The sequence below is a fragment of the Choloepus didactylus genome, chromosome 2, assembly GCF_015220235.1.
Source record: "Choloepus didactylus isolate mChoDid1 chromosome 2, mChoDid1.pri, whole genome shotgun sequence".
Taxonomy (NCBI): Eukaryota; Metazoa; Chordata; class Mammalia; order Pilosa; family Megalonychidae; genus Choloepus; species Choloepus didactylus.
The window spans coordinates 92,696,201-92,722,737 of NC_051308.1; the positions used below are offsets into that span (position 1 = coordinate 92,696,201).

A 26,537-nucleotide genomic window follows, 5' to 3' on the forward strand; every position below is an offset into this window, starting at 1 on the left:
AACTCAACTGACTAAGCTGTAAAGACCAACTATGGAAGTCAAACAGAATGTGTTAGGTTCAGGATCTAAAGAGGGATAATAGTTGCTGCCCTGATTCTGGAAATAGTTGACATATGAATGGGAAGAGTATTAAAATAGGCTATTAGTTATTGGTCAAATACTTGGGCTTTACTAGAAGCTTGAGTCAGGTAGCTGTTTGTGTCCACACTTAGCCTAATCCTAGCTCATGGATTCAACCAGGGGTCATTTACTTGAAACATATTGTCTAGAACAAAAATGACATTCCACCTTCAGCAGTTCTCCAAGGTTATCTTCCCTAAAAAGGAGGAGGAAGAATTTTGTTAACGCTTAGCAATATATCATAACTATGTGTTTGTCATTTAGAGTACTCCAAGAAATGTATTTAGTCACATCTTATACATCATAAGTCGTTTGAAAAATGAAAAGCAGTATATTTTAGTAGTTAAATGGGGCTTTGGGTCAGATAGCCCTCAATTCTGCCACTTTGATCATTCAGTCTCAATTTCTTTTTCCAGAATGGGAATGCCAATGGATTATAATTTTTCATTTTTATTTATTTTGATGTTCATTTTGTCTTAGATTTGGCCAGTGGGAGACATTCATGTTAGTTTCTGTGTCTTTTTGACATACCCCCATCATTCTTTGAGCATTTAATTACTTTCTGGTATAAGATATTTCAGGCTAATTTGGACATTTTCTGCCCAATTCTCCAAGGAGTCATTCCTTTTAGTGGAGAATGGTAATTAGAAATCAATATCTGGGCACTAGATGTGCTAATTGCTACCAGGTTGTCATTGTTTCTAGGCCCCGTTTAGTACTCAGAGTTAGGAAATAGATGTATGTATATACATGTACACAGATATTCATATACATCTATATCTATTTCCGTATCTCACTGTATATATTAAAAACCAAGACTTCACACTGACAAGTCCACTTGCACTCCAACACATTAGGATTCATTCTGTTTTCGTTTTTCAACAGTTAGAAACCTGGCCCACATTATCTATACTAAATTTTATCTATTTGCTCATAATTATACAGTAAGTTTTGGAATTGCTTACCCATGCCTCTTCAAAAAAAGAAGCCTAACTAGAGTTTGAGTCCTTTTTGTCTTTAGTCTGAGGGCATATAATCAAATACTGTGATCAAAAAGTTGACTTCATCCTCCCCACCGCTTTCAATGCACTTATACCATTTATTTGAAAATGGTCTGGTTCGTTTATTCCCCCATATTTGTTGATTTTATTTATTTTCTTTTTATGACTGTGTGAAACATTAGTATGTTCCCAAAAGTCAGAACTGTACAAAAAGATATGCTCAAAAAAGTGCCATCCCCACACACATTCCTTTTGCCCTTTTTACCCCATTCTCATCTACCCCTTGAAGTAATCAATTTCATTAGTCTGTGGCTTTTCCTTCCTGTGTTTCTCTTTGCATAAATGAAGACATGCATTTTTTTTCTTATTTTCCCTTCTTATACAAAAAGTCAAATACAGGTTTTTTTGTTTGTTTTGTACTTTGCTCTTTTTATTTAACAGTATATCTTAGAAGTCATTTCATGTCAGTTCATAGAGATCTTCCTCATTCTTTTTTTTTTTCCCTGCTTTTTTTTTTAACTGGCAGCATATATGTAACACAAAATTTGCTATTTTAACCATTTTTAAGTGTATAGTTCAGTGGCATTAATTACATTCACAGTGTTGTGCAACCATCACTACCATTTTGGTATCCAAACTTTTTCATTATCCGCAAAAGAAACTCTGCACCCATCAAGCAGTAACTCACCACTTGCCCCAGCCCCGCATAACCTCTAGTCTCCTTTTTGTCTCTGTGAGTTTGCATGTTCTAGATACTTCATATAAGTGAAATACAATATTTATCCTTTTGTGTCTGGCATATTTCACTTAGCAAAATGTTTTTAAGATTTATCCATGCTGAAGCATGTATCAGAACTTGATTTTTGTGGCTAAAATATATTGTATAATACTATTTACCACATATATACAATATGTATGTATATTTACCATTTATATATATGGTATATATTCATATTTACTGTGTGTGTATACATATATTTACCACATATATACAATAAACTGTATGTATATATACCACATTTTATCAATTCATCTGTCAGTGGGCTCTTGAGTTGTTTCTACCTTTTGGCTATTGTACATAATGCTGTTATGAACACTGGGGTACATTTATCTGTTCAAGTCTCTATTTTAGTTCTTTTGGGTGGATATCTAGAAGTGGAATTGCTGGGTCATATGTCAATTCTGTTTTAACTTTTTGAGGAACTGTAGTATTCCTTTCCATAGCACCTACACCAGTTTACATTCCCACCGTCAATGCATGAGAGTTCTAGTTTCTCCACATCCTTGCTAACACTTGTTATTTTCTCATTCTTTTTGTTTTTAACTTTTTATATTGAAATAATTTCAGACTTACAAGACACTTGCAAAAATCTCATTCTGTTTTTTTGAATAGCTACATAGTACTCCATTGTATAGAGGTATCATAATTGATTCAACTATTCTTTTATGTGTTTCTAGTGGGAGACTCCTTATCTATGGAATGCTTAACAGGATATAGCTACTTGTCTAGGATTGTTTATGATAAACAAATCTGGAATTTATGGATTTATGGCGCATGGCTTCCTGGAAAATGGCTCATAAGATATTAACTGAGTATAAAAAGGAGATGTTTCATAACCAAAACAGTTTCTTCTGTATAAGTGGTTATGCCCACACGCATTGCTTAGAGGCCTTATATATTAACCTGCCAGAGCACATCCTGATGTAGCAAGGACCTGTGTTGGAAAACTCAGACTTGTGCGGATTAGTGGTATCTTTGAAATTATTTCTAAAGCTTGGTACTGATAAGATCCCTGATTCATGTGAGTCTGATTTGACAGTCTCATCTTTTTTATCATCTCATGTCTTTACCAGTCTACTTAAGCAACACATTAGAACAGTGCTGACCAATATAAGTTTCTGTGATGATGGAAATATTTTATAAACTGTGCCATACAGTACTGTAGTCAGTAGCCACGTGTGGCTCTTGAGCACTTGAAACATGGCTAGTGGCTACTGTATTGGACAGTGCAGCTTTAGAATATTATAAAACTTGAGCACTCTGATGTGGTCTGTAGAGTTTTATGGATGCAGTTAATTAAGTCTGTTGCCTGGCACCCTCAATTTTGAAAGATTTTACATAGTCACATGACTGACTCTGGCAAATGAACAACAGCTTTAATTCTAACTCTAAAATCTCTTTACAGTTGTTCATACTGTGTATGATTCTCTTTGAAATGCTTCCTTTGCTTTTAAATTAATTAAATAGCATTGTAATTGCCTCTCTGGTTATTCATTCGCATTCTCTGCCAGGTGTGGGAAATCTCTTAACTATAGCCTAGGTCCAGCCAGTTTAATCCCACAAGGAATGTTCCCTGAGGTAACATAGTTTCAAAAGTACAACAAAACTTTAAAACTTCTTTTGTCAGCAGTACCTTAAAAGACCACAAGATGGGGGTGTTACCTATGAAAATGAATATTTCTTCATAAACTATGGGATGAATGAGTGTTGCAGAGCATCCTTTTTTTTTTCCTTCTCTTAATGGAAAAGCACTGATGTAATTATTAAGCACGTGCTAAGTGTTAAGCTTGAAAAACACCATCACGTTTAATTATCACAAGTGAGATAGAGATTATTACCTTTATTTTGAAAGTGAGAAAATATGAGGCTCAAAGAGGCTTGCAGTCACATACATAGTAAGTGATAAATCTGAATTACAAACTAAAGTCTGTTTGAATTCAGAGCTCTGGCTCTCTACACTACATCATGCAGATACCCTCTCGATAAGTAGAATGGAGAGATTTCAGGAACACAAGTGCTACCAGACTCTAAGAAAGATTTAAAACAATGTTGAAAATGCCTTTTCCTCTCTGCTGCCTTTATCTTTTCCTTTGCATGTATAAATTTCCGCTCTTCCTTTCTAAACCTGTGTTTCCTTTGAGTTCTTAATTGTCTGTTTAAGTAAATGGCCATCATCCTCTACCACTTAGTTTCTCAAATTATAATCCTAGGAGTCCACTACTCTTTTCTCTTCAACTGGCCATTAGATCACTTAGTTCTTGAAATATCCCCTCTTACGTATTAGCTTAGAACTTTCTCATCATACACCAGCTCCTTTTCTCTGCACTGGGATCTCAGTGCCATTCCTGGTCCAGCCTGAATTAATCTCAACTGTATGACCAACACCCTGGGCTTACTTCCATTGTAGCACTTAACAAATGGTAGTATAATCATGGATAACAGTTTTTCTCACTTTCTAATCTTTCTAAAGATGACGCTCATAACTTCCACATTAGTGTCCTCAATGAAGAGCAGAATAACCTGGTACGTAGGAAGTCCTCAATAAATGTTCTTTGAAAAATTTGAAAATATTTGCTGAACCAGGTATGTTTCACATAACCTGGGAAATAATATGAGTAGGACAGTCTCTGCTTTTAAGTCATTTTCAGTGTAACAGTGGGGAATAAAGCCAATGTAAAATTCAAATAAAACGCAGAGAATAAACAGCTATGCAAATGTAAAAGATCATGGGGAAGTATGCTCTCACTTGTTTTATAAAAAATTATTCTTCATGTTAAAGTAAATAAATAGGTATTTTTCTTCTACAAAAATTGTGTTCTGAACATGTAAACATCTTGTACTACAAAGCCACAATCATGAGATTTTCTGTCATCAAATAAGAGTTAAACAATAGCTGCATTAAGAGAGTATTACACCAATGGATATAAAGGAGAAATTAACAAGAATTCATCAGTTAGTAACTTAGTAGAAAAACACCATTGAGAGGTGTCCATTAGCAATAGGGATTTACTGCATCTGGTTAACAGTACATGTGTGCCATGTTAATGAGGTGATACCCCTAGAGCACTACACCTAACCTTTTCATATTCATGCAAAAAGAAAGGTTTACTGCGGTCGCAGTTGATTCGTCTGGGGGGGGGGGTGGCGGCTGGTTGCTAAATCCTAGGCTCCCAGGATTGCTCGGAGGGTACCGGCGGCGGGGGCTCTTTCCCGGAGGCGAGGGCGAGGCGGGGGACTTGGCCAGGTCCCCGGCGGGGTGGCGTGCAAAGTATGGAGGGCGGCGAGAAAGGAACAGGCGGGACACGGTTCTTTTAGGGTGAAGAAGCCAAGAGAGAGTTTATTAGGGGAGAGTACAAGCTTATATCGGGCGTTTAGAGGGCGGGGTAGCTGTAGAGGTTAAAGGCTTGGATTGGTTCTGAGAGGGCGCGGAGGTTGATTGAAAAGGGGCGAGAGTTGCTCCGGTAACGGTGTCTGGCAACAATGTATGCGCACTGGTGGTAATGGGAGTTGCACTGGCAACGGGGAGTGTCCGGGCAAGATAAGGGGGTGGGGAAAAGGCGGTTCCCTCCGGCAAGCCTCCCCTAACAGTGGTATTTTGGGTGAGGAAATGGGGCCTGCCTCCGGCCTCACTTTCCCAGGCCCGGGGGGCTGTGGAGGGCGCTGTCGCCCGTGCCCACCACCCTCCCCAGGGGCTGATCAGGTCCCCCAGCCCAGGCCCGCCAAGTTGAAGCACGTAATCAGTGTCCCGCAGTTTACGATATGCTAAGAAGAATATTAAGGGAATTTTATGGGATCTGTTTCAATTAGTCTACCTATGTTCATGGAGTCTTTTGCTTATAGGGATTCTGGGACATAACTATTTTTTTCAATTTTTTGTTTTTATTTTTAAATCGTATATGGTATATGTGTGTTAATATACCTATTAGCTATAATCTGATTGTGTTTAAGAGCTACAGAACATTTTGTCCATTCTGCCCTGCAGTACTGCCTTAGTTTGGGCTTTTATGATCTCACATGTGATGAAAAATAACGACCAGGGAATTTCAGGATTGGTCCTTGATTAACAATAGCTTTGCTTTTGATTTTTAGTTTTATGGAGGCCTTTACACTCGCTGCCTTATACCTCCTTCCCAAGTAGCTGGGTATGATATGCAGGACTTATACCCAAATTGTTTGTTTATTCAACAAATATGTATTGAATGCTTACTCTGCCCAAGGCACTGTTGTAGGTACTGGGGTTACAAAGTGAACAAAATAGAAAAGATCCCTGCATTCTTGAATCTTACATTCCAGTGGGGAGAGACAGAAAATAAGCATAGAAATAAATATTAGATACTTTCACTTAATGTTAGATGCTGTAAATAAAATAAAATAGAGTAATGGGATAGAGACGGCTGTTTCACAGCTTTAAAACTTCATGGTGGACAGGAGATCTGGATGGTGGCATAGAGAGGAGTGGAAGCTAAGTGTTCCCCCTGGAACAACTGAAAAAAAAACAGAAACAACTAGTAAATAATCCAGAATAACTGCAGGGGGGACAAATGTGACCATCCACTCATCATACACCAACCTGAATTGGGAGGAATGCCCGAGATCACAGCATAAAATCTGTAAGTAAAAACTGCAGCTCTAAATCAGGAGACCCCTCCCCCACAGCCCTAGCTACAAAGCCTGTGGTGCCTGAGAGAAACTCTCTCCCAGCAAGCAAATATAGCTCAGCTGAGCTCCAACTGGGGTTTTAATTAGTGAGTGTGAACGGCTCACTACGAGGTACAAATCCCCAACAAGCAGACAGAGGCTTTGGGTGACGATTGACCTTGGAGAGCCAGAGGGTCACCTCAGACTAGCTCTAAAGGGGACTCTCTGTTCCTTTTTTGGCTCAGTGGAGAAAGCCTCAGCCATTTTCAGTTGCCAGTTCTGTGACTCAGACAAGGGTATAGCACAGGCTGAGAGAGACCATTAAAATGCTAATAACCTCCTCCTAGGGCATCTATCTTCTCTAAGAGGAAAGGGGTGGGGCCCAGCTCTGCTACCTGCCTTTCATTCAGAACTTGCATCAGTCTAGAATTATAGGCTAACAGGTGCCACCTGCTGGGCAGAAAAGCACAGTGACTGGAGGCATCACAGTGTGTACCAATTTTCTAAGACACACCCTCAGGGAAACCGGATACTGAATATTTCTTCCTTCTGGGACCTGAGCCCATTCTGGTCTGGGGAGGCCTGATTGGGGTAACCCAGGAAACCATGCCTAGACAACAGAAAACTACAACCTACACCAAGAAAAATGAGGTTATGGCCCAGTCAGGGAAACAAACTTGCACTTCAGCTGTGATGCAGGAATTGAAACAACTAATAATAAGTCAATTCAAAAAGTTTAGGGAAGATATGGCAAAAGAGCTGAACCGTGTAATGAAAACACAGGACGTACATAAGGTAGAAATTGAAAGTTCAAAAAACCAACTGGCAGAATCTATGGAAATGAAAGGCACAACACAAGAGATGAAAGACACAATGGAAACATACAGCAGCAGATCTCAAGAGGCAGAAGAAAACACTCAGGTACTGGAGAACAAAACACCTGAAAGCCTACACGCAAAGGAGCAGATGGAGAAAAGAATGAAAAAATATGAGCAACGTCTCCGGGAACTTAAAGACAAAACGAAAAGCAAGAATTTACGTGTCATTGGTGTCTCAGAAGGAGAAGAGAAGGGAAAAGGGGCAGAAGCAATAATAGAGGAAATAATCAATGAAAATTTCCCATCTCTTACGAAAGACATAAAATTACAGATCCAAGAAGCACAGTGTACCCCAAACAATATATCTGAATAGGCCTACGCCAAGACACTTAATAATCAGATTATCAAAAATCAAAGATAGAGAATCCTGAAAGCAGCAAGAGAGAAGCGATCTATCACATACAAAGGAAGCTTGATAAGACTGTGTGTGAATTTCTCAGTAGAAACCATGGAGGCAAGAAGGAAGTGGGGTGATATATTTAAGATACTGAAAGAGAAAAACCACCAACCAAGAATCCTATATCTGGCAAAACTATCCTTCAGATATGAGGGAAAGCTTAAAATATTCTCTGACAAACAGACAATGACAGAGGTTGTGAACAAGATACCTGCTCTACAGGAAATACTAAAGGAAGCACTGCAAACAGAAAGGAAAAGACAGGAGTGAGAGGTTTGGAAAACAATTTTGGGAGATAGTAGCACGTGCAATGTAAGTACACTGAACAAAGATGACTGTGAATATGGTTGAAAGAGGAAGGCTGGGATCATGTGGGACACCAGAACAAAAGATGAACGATAGAGACTGGGACTGTGTAACTCAGGGAAACCTAGGATGCTCAACGATTGTAATAAAAGGTACAAATATGTTTTTACATGAGGTAGAACAAATGAATTTCAACATTACAAGGTGTTAAAAAGAGGGTGGGATTGGGGGGAAAATACAATCAATGCAAACTAGAGGCTAGAATTAACAGGAAAAAAAAAAACTTAATGGTGTGCATTCATGGTTTGTTTGAACATGAGCTCCATAAGTGCTGGAATTACTGTCTCGTATTTTCCGGTACCTAGAGCAGAACATAGGTGCTTATTAATTTTTTTTGTTAAGTGATTAGATTAATTACTTAAGTATTTGTGCCATTCTCATCTAGGATGAAACTCTTAGCTCTTTTTTTAGGTGATTGGGAGTTGCAAAAAGACATCTTACGGATTTGGGGGCTCTGTCAGATCTGTTTGAGAAGAGAATTCTATATGTCCCAGTTTGGCTGCGCTTCAGTCTTACATCCATCAGTGGTATAATGTGCATGTAGGAGGCACAGAACTCTAGGAAGCTGTGATGAGTTCTGAAATATGTGCGTGGATAATCAGCTTTTTAACATGGAAGGGAGGTGACTTTCATCAGATGCAATAATTTCTACTTGAATCTGAAAGTACTGCTTCTGAACCCACCACCCGTGTCTAAGTGGGCCTTCATTTTTTAAAAGCGAACTTTTTGCAGATATAGCTCAGTGACAGAAAGAGTGTGTTATGCTAGAATCAGAACTCTTTCAAAATTACCTATGTCAGTGCCTCAACCCAAGATTCACTGAGTTAGTTTGGGAGATGGAGATTGGATATAGGGCAACTATTTATGTATTTGCCAGTAACCCCATGCATTTTAAGCATTTTTTTGATTTATGAGAAACCATGAGTTCACTTTATTTTCGTTTTAAATACTTCATTGCCATAATTTATTTTATAAAGTAATTTAAGGTAATTTTTTGTCTCATAGTTAAAGCAGCAGAGGAAAAGTAGACACCTAATTAAATATTTCTACTTTTGTATGTTTGGAGATGACTCCTGAGTGAGAGTAGGTAGCTGAAAACAAATTATTGAATTTTGAAGTTTAGATTGAATCTTCAGTCTGAAATTTGGTTAGAATAGGCTCTTATAACCTAAGATAGAGGAGGAAATTGTATTTTCATATCAAAGAACAGCATAAATTTTCTTCTTTATTTCCTGGTGAGTGCTTCAAAACATTCCCAGTTGTTCCCAATTGTCTTAAATCCTGTTTATGTGTAAAGGATACTTGATGATCAGTGAAAAGTTATACCCATTGTCTGCATCAGTGTCTCCTAAAGCATGCTTTACATTTACATTTTGGAAACTGAATATTTTTCATGAGTTTCTAAGATACCTGAACAAACTCCTTTGTCAACCTTAGTGTATGTAATATATAGAAAAGTATTTTATAGCTATGCCTATGTGATGTCTCAACAGCCTATTGAAAAGAAAATGAAACTGATGAGAGTCAAGCTGTTGGACCAAATTCTGCAGATACTGCACATTTTGATAGCACATTTAATTGGGTTACAATAGTAAGAAGCAGAGCTAAAAATAAAATAAGTTAAATATTATATTTATTTATATCTTGTTGTCTTTAATTGCCTGAGTACCTATACCCACAAATGGAGGAACATTGCCACAAAGCCTTAAACTTAAAAATTTTTGTATTTGAATTCGCTGTTCTCTATTGTGTCTAATGAAAGTCTCAAAAATTGTAAGTATTCTCAAAAGAGGAATAAATAATTTTTGATTTTTTTTCGAACTAGTGTTCAGAATCAGGTGGATGAAGTTATTGATGTCATGCAAGAAAATATTACAAAGGTAATTGAAAGAGGGGAGAGACTAGATGAACTACAGGACAAATCAGGTACACATGCTCTGTATATTTCTTGATAGTATTAATCTATATTTTTGGTAGCTTATTCTTCTTCCACTTGTCTAGCCAAAATTTAGGAATCTTGGCTTAGGTAATTGATATTTGATTCTTAAATTTTTTATTTTAATGGGTTAGTTTTAACTCCCTTTACTTTGAATCATCTTAATATTGTATAATTTCTTCAATTGTTCAGTTGAGAATGGAGAATTAAAAAATTCATAGTTGAAGAGTTAGCAGAGAAAATAATCTTTAGTTAATTTTTTTCTTTTGCACTGTTAGGTTGATATGCTTTTTAGTTCTTATGATCTCCAGGAGCAGAGGTCTAATCGTTTTTTCCAATTCTTATTTCAAATTTATCTGCTATTTATATTTTATGCTTTCTCTGGTAACTTAGTAACTGTTACAGGTACAAGGACAGACAACTGACAAATGTCAGTCTTTGTACCTGTAAAAGTTCCTGGCACATATTAACCACTCAAATTGTTTAAATAGTGAATAGCTGAATACAGGGATAATTAATCTTTGTCAGACTTGTTAACCAAAAAACTTGTTTAACTACTTTTAATATTCATATTATTTTTGCTTCAGAATCAGTCTACTTTTTGGCATCTTCTAAGAATCTAACTCTCTTCATATGTTAATTTTTTTTCTATAGATATGCCAAGTATTTAAATTTTTAAAGGGTATTTCCTTACCAGAATTCATAAGTTTATTGAAAAGCATTGAGGCCCTGAAAAGACTTCTCTTAATCTAATAGTTAAAATGGTTTAAGAAAACTGACCTCTGGCAGTGTTTTCTTGTATGTTTGTTTTTTTACAATACAGAGTGCCTGAGTTTTGTGGGTGGAGGAAAGGAAAGATGTTGTTTTCATGCTAAAAGGGAATCAGTTTGCAGAAGTAGAATTTAATGTTTTCTTGTCTTTGTGTGACTAGATAAAAGAATCCTGTTATGTCGTTTAATCCTTCTCTCCATCCTCTGTGTGATATAGAAAGCTTATCGGATAATGCAACTGCTTTTAGCAACAGATCCAAACAGCTTCGAAGGCAAATGTGGTGGCGTGGATGCAAAGTAAGTAAATCAGAAGATATTGGCTAGGTTGGTTAGCATCTCAAGTGGAGCCAAAGGCCTCTAGTTTGTAAACTCTGTGAGAACAGGACGACAACTGTTTTTTCTTGTCATTGTTTCTCTTGAACCCAGGGTATAGTAGGAACTGAGTAAATATTTGTTGAATTAATTATATTATTAATTACTATTGGGATAGAAATAACTAGAGGAATCAAACATTGCCTAAAATGGTGTTTCCATAGATTTCTTCATGGAAAAGTAGCCCACATTTTATTCATAACTTTATCTCTAGACTTACTACCTTGTAACAAATACAAATTTTCTTATAAGTTACTTATTAGTATAACTGTTTTGGAAGAATTTATAGCATTAAATTTTTTTTTATCTTCATTTTATTGAGATATATTCACATACCACGCAGTCATACAAAACAAATCGTACTTTCGATTGTTTACAGTACCATTACATAGTTGTACATTCATCACCCAAATCAATCCCTGACACCTTCATTAGCACACACACAAAAATAACAAGAATAATAATTAGAGTGAAAAAGAGCAATTGAAGTAAAAAAGAACACTGGGTACCTTTGTCTGTTTGTTTCCTTCCCCTATTTTTCTACTCATCCATCCATAAACTAGACAAAGTGGAGTGTGGTCCTTATGGCTTTCCCAATCCCATTGTCACCCCTCATAAGCTACATTTTTATACAACTGTCTTCGAGATTCATGGGTTCTGGGTTGTAGTTTGATAGTTTCAGGTATCCACCACCAGCTACCCCAATTCTTTAGAACCTAAAAAGGGTTGTCTCAAGTGTGCATAAGAGTGCCCACCAGAGTGACCTCTCGGCTCCTTTTGGAATCTCTCTGCCACTGAAGCTTATTTCATTTCCTTTCACATCCCCCTTTGGGTCAAGAAGATGTTCTCCGTCCCACGATGCCATGTCTACATTCCTTCCCGGAAGTCATATTCCACGTTATAGCATTAAATTTTAATTTAAATGAAAGCTAGGGAAAAATGTGATTTCCTATTGAAAGGGAAAAAGAAGAAAAGCAATTTGTATGTCAGAGTCTGTTATGGTGTCTGTAGTTCAGAAAAAAAAAAATTCCACTATCCTTCATTATTCTAGACAATGGTCTATTACACTTGAAGAAATTTTTAACAAGGAAAAAAAGAATCACTATATACTAATATATTCCTAAAACATTTTATAGAAACAAATGTCCCTGTTGAAACAAGTATGACTACCAATCATTAAATGAAAATGTTTATTTCAAGGTTTTATGGCTAATTTCATGTCAATGTAAACAAATCCTTTCTTTTTCCTCCTGATTGTGTGTGTCATTTTTGGCTTTGTTGAAAATCTTAGACATGAACTCATTGTTAATAGTCTCATTTTCAAGTTTAGCAATAACTTTCTAAACCTGACTTTTCCAGATACTGAAGATTTCTTTCAAGAAATTCTTGCATTTACTTATTTTTGACTGTGTACCTGCTGAATCCTCTTACTTTTAGAAGTAAAACTGAGGGGAAGAAAAACAAGTTTCACTGCTCTCTAGTCTAGGATATTTAATCCTCAAATTTTCTATTCTATAGACTGTTTTAGAAGAACAAAAGATCCACGAACCATTCATACCCCACCCCAAACCCCCCACTCCATTCAGATAGTCACAAAAAAAGATGATAGTGTACATTTTTACCTAGCCTTTTAAAACCATATCTAAAGATTTTCATTTTGTGCTTTATGGAGTTCATATCAGAGCAGTAATATGCTTTAAGAAGAAAAAAAAACATTGAATTATATTTTTCAAGTCTCTATCACCCTAATAAAATCTAGCTAAGCAAAAACCCTCAAATTTGGAGAACTCTGATTATTTTTTAAAAGATGCAAAACAGCCATCAAGTTAATATGAGAAAAAAATTTGAAAACTTTTCAAGGAATATACCTGTTCAGTGTTGATTTAATATAATGTTAATGTGATAAATATCACAACATATAGTCTTAACTTTTTTAGCAAGTCACACACTTATATCTTTCTTATGCCTTTTTGTGTATTGTAGATAAAAGCCATCATGGCTTTAGTTGCTGTTATCCTTTTGCTAGTGATTATCAGTAAGTATTTACTGGATTATTTCTTTTGGGTGATATCATTTGGAGTTCTTTTTAATTCCTTTTTAAATTTATTTTCAGTTGACGTATAACTAATGTCAGAATAAAGCAATGACTTCTAACCTGAGTCATGGACTTTCACCTTGGAGTCATGGATCTTTGAAAATGCTCTTACACTGTGTGTAAAATTTTATGTGAAAATACACATGTGCATTTTTATGAGGAGAGTCTAAATCTTTCATCAGATTCTTAAAGGAACTCTCCCGCCCATACCCCTCCTCTCTTCACCCCCCCCCCCCCCACAAAAAAAGTTGGATTAAGTAATTTGCCCAAGGTTAAATCTGGCTACTGTTACCTTTAGGACCACAATCTATAGTTTCTATTTATTATTAACTTTCAGGTATGGCAACTTGTATCTCATAACATTATGTTTGAAGAAAAAGTCCTGAAAAATTCTCCATGTGATGAAGTTGTTTTCTTGTTTTTCTTTTTGTTTTTGTATTTGAATTTGATTTCAGTCAGTATAGCATAACTTCTGCCCCTCATTTTTTCTTTAATCTTTTTTAAAGGTCAGATAATTTTTAATATCTCCATTCCTTCAAGCACGCTTTACCTATGTTTACAGGGATTTTATGAAGATTTAAGAAATGTTTCAAAATAATCATTTGAAGAATTCTGTGGCACTATTCTGTTTTGTAAACAGAGAAAAGGTTTTAATAAAAAAATATGTATTTATGGAGGGCAGTTAGGAAAATATGGAATAGCAGAAAGGATAAAAATTCAGCTGTATTCTTACTACACATAGTTAGCTACTATTAATGTAACCATTTATATACTTCTATTGTCTTCCTATGAATTTAACAATTTTTTAAAAGAAAAATAAATAACAAAAAACCCACATTTTCAAAACATAAAAATCAGATTATAGATACTTTCTGATATAATGCGGTTATTTCCTATGTTATTGAATATTTTTACAATATTATTTTTAGCAGTTGTATGTTATGGCTATGCCATAATTTATTTGGTCAAAATGTCGGTGTTGGATATTTAAGTTGTTTTGAATATTTTTGCTTCTCCTTTCCCATTTAAGTTATCTTGAATCTCAGATAAAAGCTCATTCCTCATTACCCATTTCCAAAAGTGAAACAGAAATGTTTAAGAATATTGCTTCTAACATAGCATATGAATCTGTTTTAATACATTACTTTTTCATTTTTTCTCTTGCAGTTCTTATAGTTGTGAAATACCATACTTAATTTGATGACAGAGATCTTCGCTAAACAAGATCTGGGACAATAATAATAATAAAAGATTGCTGCATAATTTAAATGAAACCCATGTATATAACTTTCAGAACTTCTTTTTCAAGAAACTAAGAGGCAAGTATCACTTCAAATTGGAGCATTGAGAATGTCCAATTATCTTCTTCCCTTTGAACGAAACATTATTTTAATAATTTATGTTTAAGACAAAAATAACCAGCCTCTATTTTGCCATATTCCAAGGATCTAATTTGAAACTAGATACTTGCCAATTAATAATTTGTGTATATAGTTAAAAACTGATGATAATGTTTCATACTATTATTTTAATGGCATAAGGATTTAAATTTTTGCATCAGGATGGGGATTCATGGTGGGGGTGAGGGAACCTATGTAGAGCACCAAATCCTTATGCTAAAAGAGATACACAACTGTTCAGTCGATATTTGCAAGGATATCATTCTTCTTTCGTTACGGTTACTCTGCAAGCAGTTTCCACAATGTTTATAGGTGTAACAAAAGCTAAATGTTGTAAATGTTGCTGTCTTCAGATATAACTAAAAACATTCTAGTAATCCTGTTTTTGACTGTATAAAGGAACGTATAGTAATTTTTTGGCATTTGGATTATGGAAATGGGAAATACGAACAGTGTGGAAAAACATAGTATAACACCATAAAACTTGAAATCATGAAATTAATGAACAGTGTCACTGGAGTGTTTGAAAATGACCCATATATAGCTGCAATTAATGATCCAGACTGTTTTCAGTTATCCTCCAATAAGGAAGACCAGTCATAATGTGAGTAAATGAAATCCACAGATAACTTATTCCCTAACTTTATTTTAATTAATAGCTTTCCTCTTTAACTTCAGCTAGCCCTTTCACCAGAAGCGCTGAAAGCAGCAAAATCATCTGGTTAACATGGGATACTTTTGTCTTCTCTTGATCATCCTCTGTGAAGTGCATATTGTGTCAAAGCAGTCAACACTAATAAGGAATCAAAAGTCAGGAGCCTAGATAATCTATATACAGGGCGATCAGTAAGTAACCAAATGCTAGGTGGTCATGTTAATCTCAGCCTCTTTTTATAACCATAAGATGTATTATAAAGTTAACTTTAAAATGTGCCAACCTCCTTGTGTTGTTTAAGCAACTCAGAGTGAAAATACTACTGTATGTGGGGAGGAAGCTTTGTAATAAAATTGGAAATTCTACAGAAACTTGTGTACATGGACATCTTGAGAATATATTTAACTCCCTAAATTTGAAATAAGGTTAGTAGAAAATAGCAGTATTTAAATAGGAAAAAAAAAATGATCCTATATAGGTTTTCTTTCTTTGGTCATTTTAATTCAAAATGTATGAAACATAGAATAGTTTGTTTGTTTGTTCATTTAATTCTACAGGATTAGTACTAATAGTCAAAAATGTTCTGTGTAGAATGGGAAGAAATTTGAAGGGAGGAAGCCAATTAAGATGTACTCAAGACACCTGCAAATTATGAAGATCTAAATATAATTGCTAAATTTTATAGTTTGCTGAGAGCATTAAAAATGTCTGTGGTCTCTTCACTCTTTGTAGATGTCAATATAAACAACTTCTGGGCTGCTGATAAATCCTTTGACAAACTAGGATTAAAACCCAGGAAAATGAGCATTTTTAGAATTTCAGTAACTAAAGTTGAACAATGGAAATGTTTTAACTGAGTGATTAGAATCAATCCTAATGTATGTATGTATGTATGTACATCCTTTATTTGATATTGGAACGAGACTTATAAATGGTTAGTTTTCTATTTGTTGGTGTGGAAATCAGGTTTCTCCATGATATATATTAATGAAGATGAAGGATATTTCTCAAGAACAGTTTCAGCCAGAATCCACACTTCTAGTTTCTTTGAATAAAGAAAGTATATCACTTTTAAAGAAAGAATCATTTAAAAAATAAAGGAAATTATACAATTACTTTACAGATTTTAGACAAAAAATAAAGGAAAGTTTTAATAACATTGTATATATGTAGTTCTCTTTGTATTATAAATATGCTGCTGCTGAGAATACTGGTGGCAGGCATGTCTCTGCTTAAACTTTGTAGTAGAGGTGGTCTTGTTCAAAGGTTATCATTTCATCTTTCTTGGTCTTGATGAATCCTGAGACCCTTAAAGTGGCTGGCATGTTTATAAATTTATTGTGGTAACTCTGGAGGCATGAGCCTCCTTAAGAACAAAACAGAAGAAAAAATATGTTATTTGAATTGATGCCAGGCCTACCTTCCTTCCCTCCCTTAATCATTCTTTTTCTCATTCAGTTCAGATCATCCTGCACTTGAACAATGAAGTTTTCCACCATCAAAACTATCATTATTTAACAACAATGAAGATCAACAGAAAAATTGAAGTAGCTTTGCAAATACTAGTTGATATCCAGTGAAATCAGGTCATTCTATCAGCGTAATGCCTGAAAATATACTTGTGATTTATGTTTAATCACAGAAGCCTTTTACCCTATAGTGATTCTATGATTATGATATTGATTAATTGGCACTTCCTTCTGATTATTACTCAGTAATACTTGTGGTCTTTTGGCTCCTCTATTCTGACAAAGCTCATGGAAATTGCCCTCAACTTTTATAAATTGAAGGATTTCTTGATTAAAGGAAAGTTCCATTTTGAAAATGGAACATTATCTAAAATGGAGGAAGGATAATTAATACACATCAGTTATAGAAACCTCTTGTTGGCTCTGCTGTAGATTGCCAGTTATTATATAGTCTTTCTATGCTATTATGCTCCATTAGCAAATCGTACTTCAGCATTTTTTATAGCAAAAATAGACATCTTTCAATTCTCTGTAGCATGTGGGGACACTGAAAATGATTATACAGGTCCAGACTGAGGAGGCAAGATAAAAAAGAAATTGAAATCTCTCATTGCCAATATATTCTTAAACATGTTTGATGCCCTCTCATGTTTGTTGCCTACTCTGAGTCTGCATCTATACCTGTATGAACACTATGATTAGAAAATATGCAAGAAACTGTTCTTTCATGTTGAGAACTAATGCCATTAGAAGATGTCCCTAATTTTATTGTCAGAGAATTACTAACTCAAGGATAATGGGCTGTTCTGTCCTGTTAGTCTGATTCTGTGATTTAACATGGAAATGTAACTGGATTCTATTTTCTTTTTCTTTTAATGGGGAATAAGAACATGAATCAGGAAGCATTATATATTTATTTTAGACTGCAGTATAGTGCTCATATTTTTACAGGAAATTAGAAATTACTGTAAGGTAATAAAAAGACACTGTGGGTCTTAAGGAGCTGAAAGGTGCCTAACTTCTGAATCCACTTTCATGGCACCATTCCTTAGCCTGAAGTAGGGCTTGGCATTCTTTAAAAGTGTGACGTTAGTCTTACTGTGACTTTTTCTGGAAATCAAGTAGAATCAGGGATGAGGCACTGCAAACTCTTTTTATTCTGACTCCTGTGTCATTCTAAGCTGCTTGGAACAAGACCGTAGGAATGGAAAAGAATGCATGACGGGATAAATGTAAGCTTACAAAAGCAAGGACCACACTATGTTTTTGTGTCTCCTCAGGACCCAACATAGTGCTAGATAAATGTGTGTTGAATGAATGTTTAAAGGATGAATGTGCATAGGAAGTCACAAAGACAGCAATGTGTAGCCTACAAGTGAGAGTTGATTTCCGAGGAGCTCACTTAAGTAGTAATATGATTGACATAAATAGTGGGGCCTTTAGCCTTTAGCAGGGCATAGGAGTGCTCTTTTATAATTGGGTATAAAAATATTTTCTATTAGGTTCTTTACATTTGAAGAGCTCTTGAAATAAAAGATTTATTTAATATTATAAGGCTACAAAGTAAGTTGCATAAATCAGCAGAGATTTTGGTCAGTAAAATGTCAGAAATCAAACCATAAGAAACTTCAAGCACTTTGTTTTATGTCTTCGATAAATGTTATTATTTGAAATACCACATTCCTTTATTTAACCATTTTGATAAGTGCCTTTGATGTTTTAAGATATATGGTAGGAGATTAGCAAATGTAAATGATATGTGCCCTGTTACCTAGCTTCTCTATTCTTCATAACCATTTTACCAGTGTTTCAAAGTTTAGTCCTTTGTGTTCATATCATATATGTATTTGAAGCCTCTCCATAGTAAAAGTAAAATAAACTATTTCATAGCAAACAAAAATTAAGCACTTTGGCTTATTCAATATATGTTACCTGTTCCCTTAACTTCAAAGCATAGCTTATTTAAAATAATATCTGGCATTAGCCCCCGAATTAATCTATCCCAGTTTCTCAATAAAATACAAAGACACGGGGGTGGGGGTGGGGCGGACACGGTATTCTATCGCCAAGAACTATGCTTGATACACAACCTATTGAAGGAATCTAGGAGGAATTTTTAACTGTAAAATCACTGAGTCTCAGTTGTGGAAAAAAACAATTGGTGTAATACTTAGGCTCTACCTCAGTGTTGCCTACTTGGAAGAGAGGAAGGCAAATTTCTCTTTTCTTGGTGTTTATACCTTGGCTCATGGACTCAAATTCATATGTCCCAGTCGGAAAACCTGGCATCTATCCCTCAGCTGCCTGGGTGCTGCTTTTAGAGGGAACAAAAATCGTGTACATTCTCTCCAACCTTCCTCCTCCCACACATAACTCTTTTGTCTTTTCAATACCCAGAAAAGGTATGGTAGAGAGATGGTGTTGGGGGCACATTGTACCCTGAGATATATAGGCTCCACAAATAAAGTGCTGAAGTGAGGAATAGAGATGGGAAAGCACCCTGGTAAATACATTCTGAGAATTACAATATTTAATATAATTTGACCTTTCAATTTGTGAGAGAACCAGGCAGAAAAGTCAGATCCCTCATGAATCCAATAGAGTCACAATTAGTAAATGCTTATTAAACACTAAAAACTGCCGTGGATCAGTGAACATCAGCCTGCTCCACTATCTGCATAATGAAAGGGTTTCAACTAATAGTTAAATGTTCAACTGAGCAGAGACAAGGGCAATGCATCCCCCCCTACTCATTGAGTAATCAATCTAGATCTCATCATCTCAAGGTGTATAAAATGATCACATGGGGCCTGTCAGTAACACTGTAGCAATGAGGGAGAGAACATCCTCCGGGATCATTCCCAGCAGTGTACAAACATGCTATTTCTTTCACTTAAAAAACAAAATACAACCATCTCTTCCCCTCTTCCCCTGTCAGCTCCCACCCCAAATCTTTGTTTCTCTTTATAGCATTATTCCTTGCAATGTTTGTCTTTCCTTGCTGGCTGTAGTTCTTTTTTGCTCATTCTCAAACTTTTCATTCAAGCTCTTTCCTCCACAGGCCACCAAACCTACTCTAGTCAAGGTCACCAACAGTCTCTGCATTGCTAAATGCTGGGGTTAAATCTCAGCACGCATCTTCACACATCAGCAGCATTTGATGCAGTTTGACTCTCTCCTCCTTAATATACTCTTCTTGGACTTGGTTTTTTTCTTACCTCCCTGGGTGTGCCTCCTCTTCTCTGCGACCTTAACACTGAAGTGCTATAGGAGTCAGCCCTTGGGCTACTATCTACACTCGTTCCCTTAGTGATCTTATCCAATCTTAGAACTCAAAATGCTATCTCGATGTGCCAAGTCCCAAGTTGATATTTGACTTTTCTCAAATTTGGACTCGTATACAATTATCTATTTGACATCTTCATTATTATTCACTTCAGATTTAACAGGTGCAAAACAGAATTCCAATCATCTCCCCAAAACCTTTTCCACATGCATTCTGTCCCATCTCAGCTGATGACAGCTGAATCCTTCCTGTTGCTTAGGCCAAAAACCTTGGAGTCATTATGGAGTCCTTAATTTCTCTCAACCCACGTCCAATTCATCATGAAATCCTTCTAGATATATCTAGAATCTAACCACTGTGACCACCCTGGCCCTTAACTCTCATCTCTCACCTGGATTATTGTAGTAGTTTCCTGACTGGTCTCCCTGCTTCTACCGTCCCCTTCACCCCTCAGAGTCTGTTGTCAACAGAAAAGTGAAGATGATTCTTTTAAAATGTAATCAGATCATGTTATTCCTTTGCTCAAAACTCTCCAGTGGCTTCCCAAAGCCTTGCAAGGTCTCATGATACACCCCCAAGTTGCCTGTCTGACCTGCCTGTATTCTTCCCTTTACTCACCGTGCAGAGGCCACACTGGCCTCCTGGCTGTTCCTCAAACACAGACATGCTCCAGCCTTAAAGGCTTTGCACTTTCTATATTCCCCCAGATAATGGCTAATTCCCATACACCCTTCAAGTCTGATCAGATCTCACCTTCACAATGAATTCTCCCGAGTATGCCACCAATCTCCTTTACCGTCTATTTTTCCAGAACACTTAACCCTTCTAACATTCTATAGTATCTAGTTTGATTATGTTTTAAAATTTATTGTTGTCTTATTTTTGCAGCTGCTAAAACAAATACCATTCAATGGGTTGGCTTAAACAACAAGAGTTTACTGGCTCACAGTGTTGAAACTAGAAGTCCAAAACCAAGGCCATCAGCAAGGCGTCTTTCTCCCCGAAGACTGTGGCATGGCAATGTCTTCTCCTTTCTCCTCTGGGTTCCATCGACTTCCAGCTTCTGCTCTTCCCATTGGTTTCTTATGTCTGAATTTCATTCTGCATATAAAGGACTCCAGTAATCTGGATTAAAGACCAAACTAATTAAATTGGTGACACTTTAACTAAAAATTACATCTTCAGTGGGTTCACACCCACAGGAATGGATTAAGATTAAGAACATGTTTCTCTAGGGTGTGTAATTCAGCCGCCAACAATTATCTTTCTCCTCCCCTGTGGAAACATAAGCTTCAGGAGAAGAGATACTTTGTTTCTTTTGTTCTCTGGTATATCCCAAGTCACTCACTAAAACAGTGAGTGCTTGAATAATTGTTGAATATGGATGAGCCAGTATTCCTGAAGATGAAAAAAAAGACCATAATTTTGAAAATGATGCACTACAGAACTTAAATGAGCTTTCAGAGTACCTTAGCATCTGCAATTAGATGAAAGATATTGCCTACAAAATTCAGAAAGCCATAAATAGAGAAAAGGGTGAGATAAAGGGACAATTAAATGAGCTGTAAAGACAATTAGGTCAGCTTAAAGGGGAGCACATTAAATAAAGATTGCCAGGCAACAAATTGCAATGTAAATTGCTAAATCCTACTAAAGCAGTAAGGAGTAGAAATTGGCAAATTGGTGATATGGAAGAGAGACCCAAGAAGTTGCCACAGAACAGAGGGAAAAGGCCAAAAATGTAAATGGAGACGATGTTCCCAGGGAAGAAATCCAAGAAGTGAATGGAAGCAGTCATCAAACAAAACAAAAAAGTTTAAAATTTAAATTTTTAAAAAGTCCTATAGCTCAAAGAGCTTTTGTCAAATATAATAAGAAAAGACACATTAAGATAGATATATTGTGGCGGAGATGTGAATAACCAGATTAGAAGAGAAAATCCTATAAGCATTGAGGCAGGAAAAATATTTTACCTTCAAGGAAGCAAAAATTAGGCTTGCCTCAGTCATCGTAACACGCAACTTAGAACACTAGCACTGCATCTGTGGAGTTTTAGAAGCAAATTTGACTCAAGTATTTTATACCCGTGAAACAGTACCCCCCCCACCCCTGACAATATTCTAAGAAATATGACGATTTGGGAAACATAATATCCTTGTCTTTTAAAAAAAAATACTGGAAAAATTTACATAGTGCAGGCAGCTAAGAGAGAAGTCAAGAAAATCAGTTCATTTCACTCTTCCACTTAAAAGCTTTTGGTAGATTCTCATTGTACTTACAGTAAAAACTAAACTTCTTACCTTCCTTGGTCCCATCAGTTGTTGCCAGGGTGGCAAGAGTCATATGAATCAAAATTTAGTGAGATTAGTCGAAGTCCCCACAGGACACAGCACACTCAATATAATTCAAGGAGAGTTTAATAAAGAGAGTAACAAAGATGTGGATAGGGTATAAAGAAACCACATGGGATAGTGCAGCACTGATGCCTGAAGGGATGATAAAAGGGAGAGGTTACCAAAACTTGGATAGAGAAAGTCTTGTGGAGAGGCCTAGCTTAACTTTTGAGCAAAGGATGCAGCCAGCCTAGGTGATTTTACAGGGAGAGAGAGCCAGGGGAATAAATACACTGACCTCATTCTTCTTTATCTCTGTGATTGGCTCTCCATTGTTAGAACCCAGCTAGAAGCCATGGGGCAAGGAAGCTTGGTGATATACTCCATGCGGGTCACCCTCCTAAAAGCAGGGCAGAGAGTACATTTGATACCCAGATCCCATTCCCTGGCCATAGCTCACAGTTGCCTGCTTCTGCAGAGTATTGTCCTCAGCCAATGGGAACCACTTCCCCTGGAAGTTATGCCCTACTCCATGGATACCCGGGAGCCAATAATCTACTGTAACTGGGGTCCAAAATCCTGGCTCCTTGCCTCAAGCTGGGACAACTCTATAGTGTGATTTATACTTCAGAGGCCACACACACGCAGACACGCACATACACACACCTCTGGCTCTGGCCAAGACTAGACCTTACCTTGCTTGGCCACTTCCCCTTCCTTATTCTGCTTCCCTTGCTCCCTTAGAGGTTTCCTCCTGAAGAGCAATCCCTCAATAAGTCACATATGCCTGAATAACTATAGCAGACTCTGCTTCTAAGGAACCCAACCTGAGATAGTTGGTACCAGAAGCGGTCATAGGAAGCAGATGGGATTCTGGAATTGGATCACCCATCAATTAGAGGGCAATAAGGATCTCATCATTGGTGGTAGTGGAGTATTGGTATTGATAGTTCCTGACATGCAATAGCAGTGCCATTGCTAAGACATATACCTCTGGTTAGGTGGTGTTTTGGATGTTATGTGGAAGTTCTTTGGGTGATGAGGTGCAAACACAAATAGCCAGCCAACCAAGAATGCATGCTACAACAGCTTTGTTAGATCAAAGGGCCTGCAGGGGGAGAGGGGAGAATGAGGGTAGCAAAGGGGTCTGGAGCTTACCTAACCTAGGCTCCTGCAAGAATCTGTAGATGAGGGGGAGCGAGGAAAAAGGTATGGGTCCCAGATTCTTGCTTTTATTGTGACCCAGAAAGAAGAGGTAGGGCTTTCCTGAGGATGCTGGGGATTGGCAGCTTTAAACTACACAGCACAAAAAACAGAAGCAGCAAGGGCCATTTGGAGACGCTGAGGACAGCTCTTACTCTCCAAGCCATATGGATGTACAGGTCTTGCTTGTTACGGTTACATCTGGGGCAGGGTTAGCTAGGGTGGTCTCTCAACAGGAGAATTTATGACTAAGCTGGGCAAGATCTCAAGGCACCAAATATAATTTTTTATATTACAGATGGCACAGGATATAGGCAGATGTATAAATTCATGCAATATTTCTGGTATTTTATAGAAAGAGTAGATTTAGTCATTATAGAACTTTGGAATGGGATGGCTACTGCTGAACACCATCATAGCTCTGAGAAAGGAAAATGACGGGTGCAGAGTTACCAGTCATGAATGTGAGAATTAGAGAATCTCCTTTGAAAGTATTTAAAGAGACTCTCATTTTGTGAAGCTGAAGGGCATGGGAGCTAAAGACCAGGCCCAAGACTTAACTGTAAGAGTGGCAGAACTTCAGAGAAGGCTGAATTCCCAGACTAGGCAAGTCTCCTATGTCAAAATTGAGGTCTGGGAGGGAAGGTGAGGGACATTGAGACCTGAGATGAGAATATCTTGATAGACGCACTTGAGAATCTCGAATCCCCCGATTTTCTGGAACTCTCCAAGTCTACATAAGTACCCAGTCACCCTCATTGAAAGATGAAGCCCCCTCTCTCCCTCATCCCAACTTGCTTAAAAGCTATTCAAGTAGCCTTGAATGAGTCAAGTGCCTTATGAGACAGTGCTTGCCCATCCCAAGATCTGCCCCTACCTTCTTGCCTGCCCCCCCCCCCCAATCCATAATCCCTCTAGGGTCAAGGCTCAGAGAGAGGTTTCACTTTTTTCCCAGTACCACAGAGATGATATGTGACAGAGCTGAAGCTGAACTCCAGGGCTTCAATGTGAAACTAGTTGTTGGATCTTTTACATCATGGCATCACCGTGCACTAAGGTGGTTTCCTTTTATAAATCTCTAAAACTTTCATTGAGTCACTTTCTCTAATTTCATAGTCAGTAGACATGGGAAACAAGTGATCTATATCTTCTTATAAAGAAGCATCATAAACTCAGATTCTTAAGCCACAACCTAGCTGATTTTGTCATATTAGTCAGGGTTATCCAGAGAAATAGAAACACAGGATATAAAAATACCCATGTGTATATTTAATATATTAACATTTCAATAATACTTAATTAACATTAAAATATGTATCTCTAATATTAAGAGACCTATTCTAAGGAATTGGCTCACATGACTGTGGAGGCTAGTAAGTCTGAGCTACATAGGGCAGGCTGCAGGCTGGAAACTCCAATAAAGGTGTTGAAGTTCAAATTTCCCGGGGGAAGCTGACAAAAGCTAGAAATTCCGGCAAGAGCCAATGTTGAAGTTGAGGTAGAAATTCTTCTGACCTCTGAAACCTCAGTTTTTGCTTATAAGACCTCCAGCTGATTGGATGAGATTACCCACACTATTGACAGTCTCCTTTTTTATTGTAGATGCGATCAACTGATTGTAGATGCAGATCCCATCTATGAAATACCTTCAAAGTAACAAGTAGGCCAGTGTTTGACCAAACAATTAGACACCATAACCTAGCCAAGTTGACACATGAAATTAACCTTCACATTTATTGTTCCTACTTTCTCATCAGCAGGACTGGCTACATAATTTACAGGCCCAAAGCAAAATGAAAATATGGGGTACTTTTTTCAAAAAACAAGGGAAAAGTGCTGTTGAAGTATTAATACATAAAGCTTTTTCTATTAAAAATATTTTTTTAGTTACAAAGCATAATAGAAGTAATTGTCATACTAAGAAAAGTTGAAGTTTTAAGCTATGCAAATGAATTTTACCATTCATCTTTATATTGTGCAATGCCAATTTTAAATGCAAATATAAGGGCATTTAACTTTTCTGTGGAACTACCAAGGTCACTCAATTCATATCTTGTAGCTTACAGACGCATTTGCATTTCATCCGTACCAGAGCAGTGAAAATGCTGCACAAAGTTGTTTTCATTTCACTTCTTGTTATGTGCACATTCTACCAACACTCTCTACCTTTGGCTTACAGGGTGAGTAAGGAAGGACTGAAAGGTAAAGGAACTAAGTGTTCCTCTATTTTTCCCTTTCCTTCTATGTCATCATTTTCCAGCATTAAGTGGTTGGCTAATACAGGGAAGTAACAGGAGTAAGAAAGGCTATGATAGGGTTCATATATCATTCTTGTTTCCTACAAACCCTTCTGTGTTTGAAACAAGTGCTTGTTCTAATGGAAAGCTTGGCCTTCTGGGGGCTGTCAGCGCCCTGGCTTTCATGATTATAGACATCTTGATATGCAACATGAATACAGAATTCTGGTGGAGCCATGATGCATGGGACATTCATTGAAACTCAAAGCAAACACAAGAGTTAAGCGTGATGTGGAAGCCAGGTAGCAGTCAGGAATGCTATTTGCAGATGCTAAAAGTGACAGCAGAGCTTTAACCAAGTGTGGTGCCCTCTGAGAGTATCACCCGGTGTAACTTCCCTCATTGTCAGCCCATGAAGCAGGCCCTGCTCATCAGCCACTCTCCCTTGGAGCATTTATAAGTTCCAATATCTGTCTTAAAGTATGGGGTCCCATGGCGGCACAGTAGTATACGTTAAGTAACATCAAGTATAGTGGGAGAATTATCTCACAGAGCTTGGTGGCTCTGCTTCTGTTAATACCAGTATCATGTTAACTTTGT

General features: G+C 37.0%; 1 protein-coding gene across 4 annotated transcripts in view; it reads left to right on the plus strand.

Moving 5' to 3' along the window:
* The window catches only part of VAMP4 (vesicle associated membrane protein 4), a 37,253-nt gene extending 18,475 nt beyond the window's left edge, over nucleotides 1–18,778 (plus strand). For 2 of the 4 annotated variants that reach the window (XM_037825348.1, XM_037825347.1), the window contains exons 5-8: nucleotides 10,007–10,107; nucleotides 11,105–11,184; nucleotides 13,243–13,294; nucleotides 14,522–18,778. In XM_037825348.1, coding sequence (XP_037681276.1) covers nucleotides 10,007–10,107; nucleotides 11,105–11,184; nucleotides 13,243–13,294; nucleotides 14,522–14,550 — 262 coding nt within the window. In that variant the 3' untranslated portion in view covers nucleotides 14,551–18,778. The remainder of the gene's footprint in view (nucleotides 1–10,006; nucleotides 10,108–11,104; nucleotides 11,185–13,242; nucleotides 13,295–14,521) is intronic. The other 2 variants (XR_005215166.1, XM_037825349.1) reach the window with 2 other exon arrangements.
* Nucleotides 18,779–26,537: the final 7,759 nt, after the last annotated feature.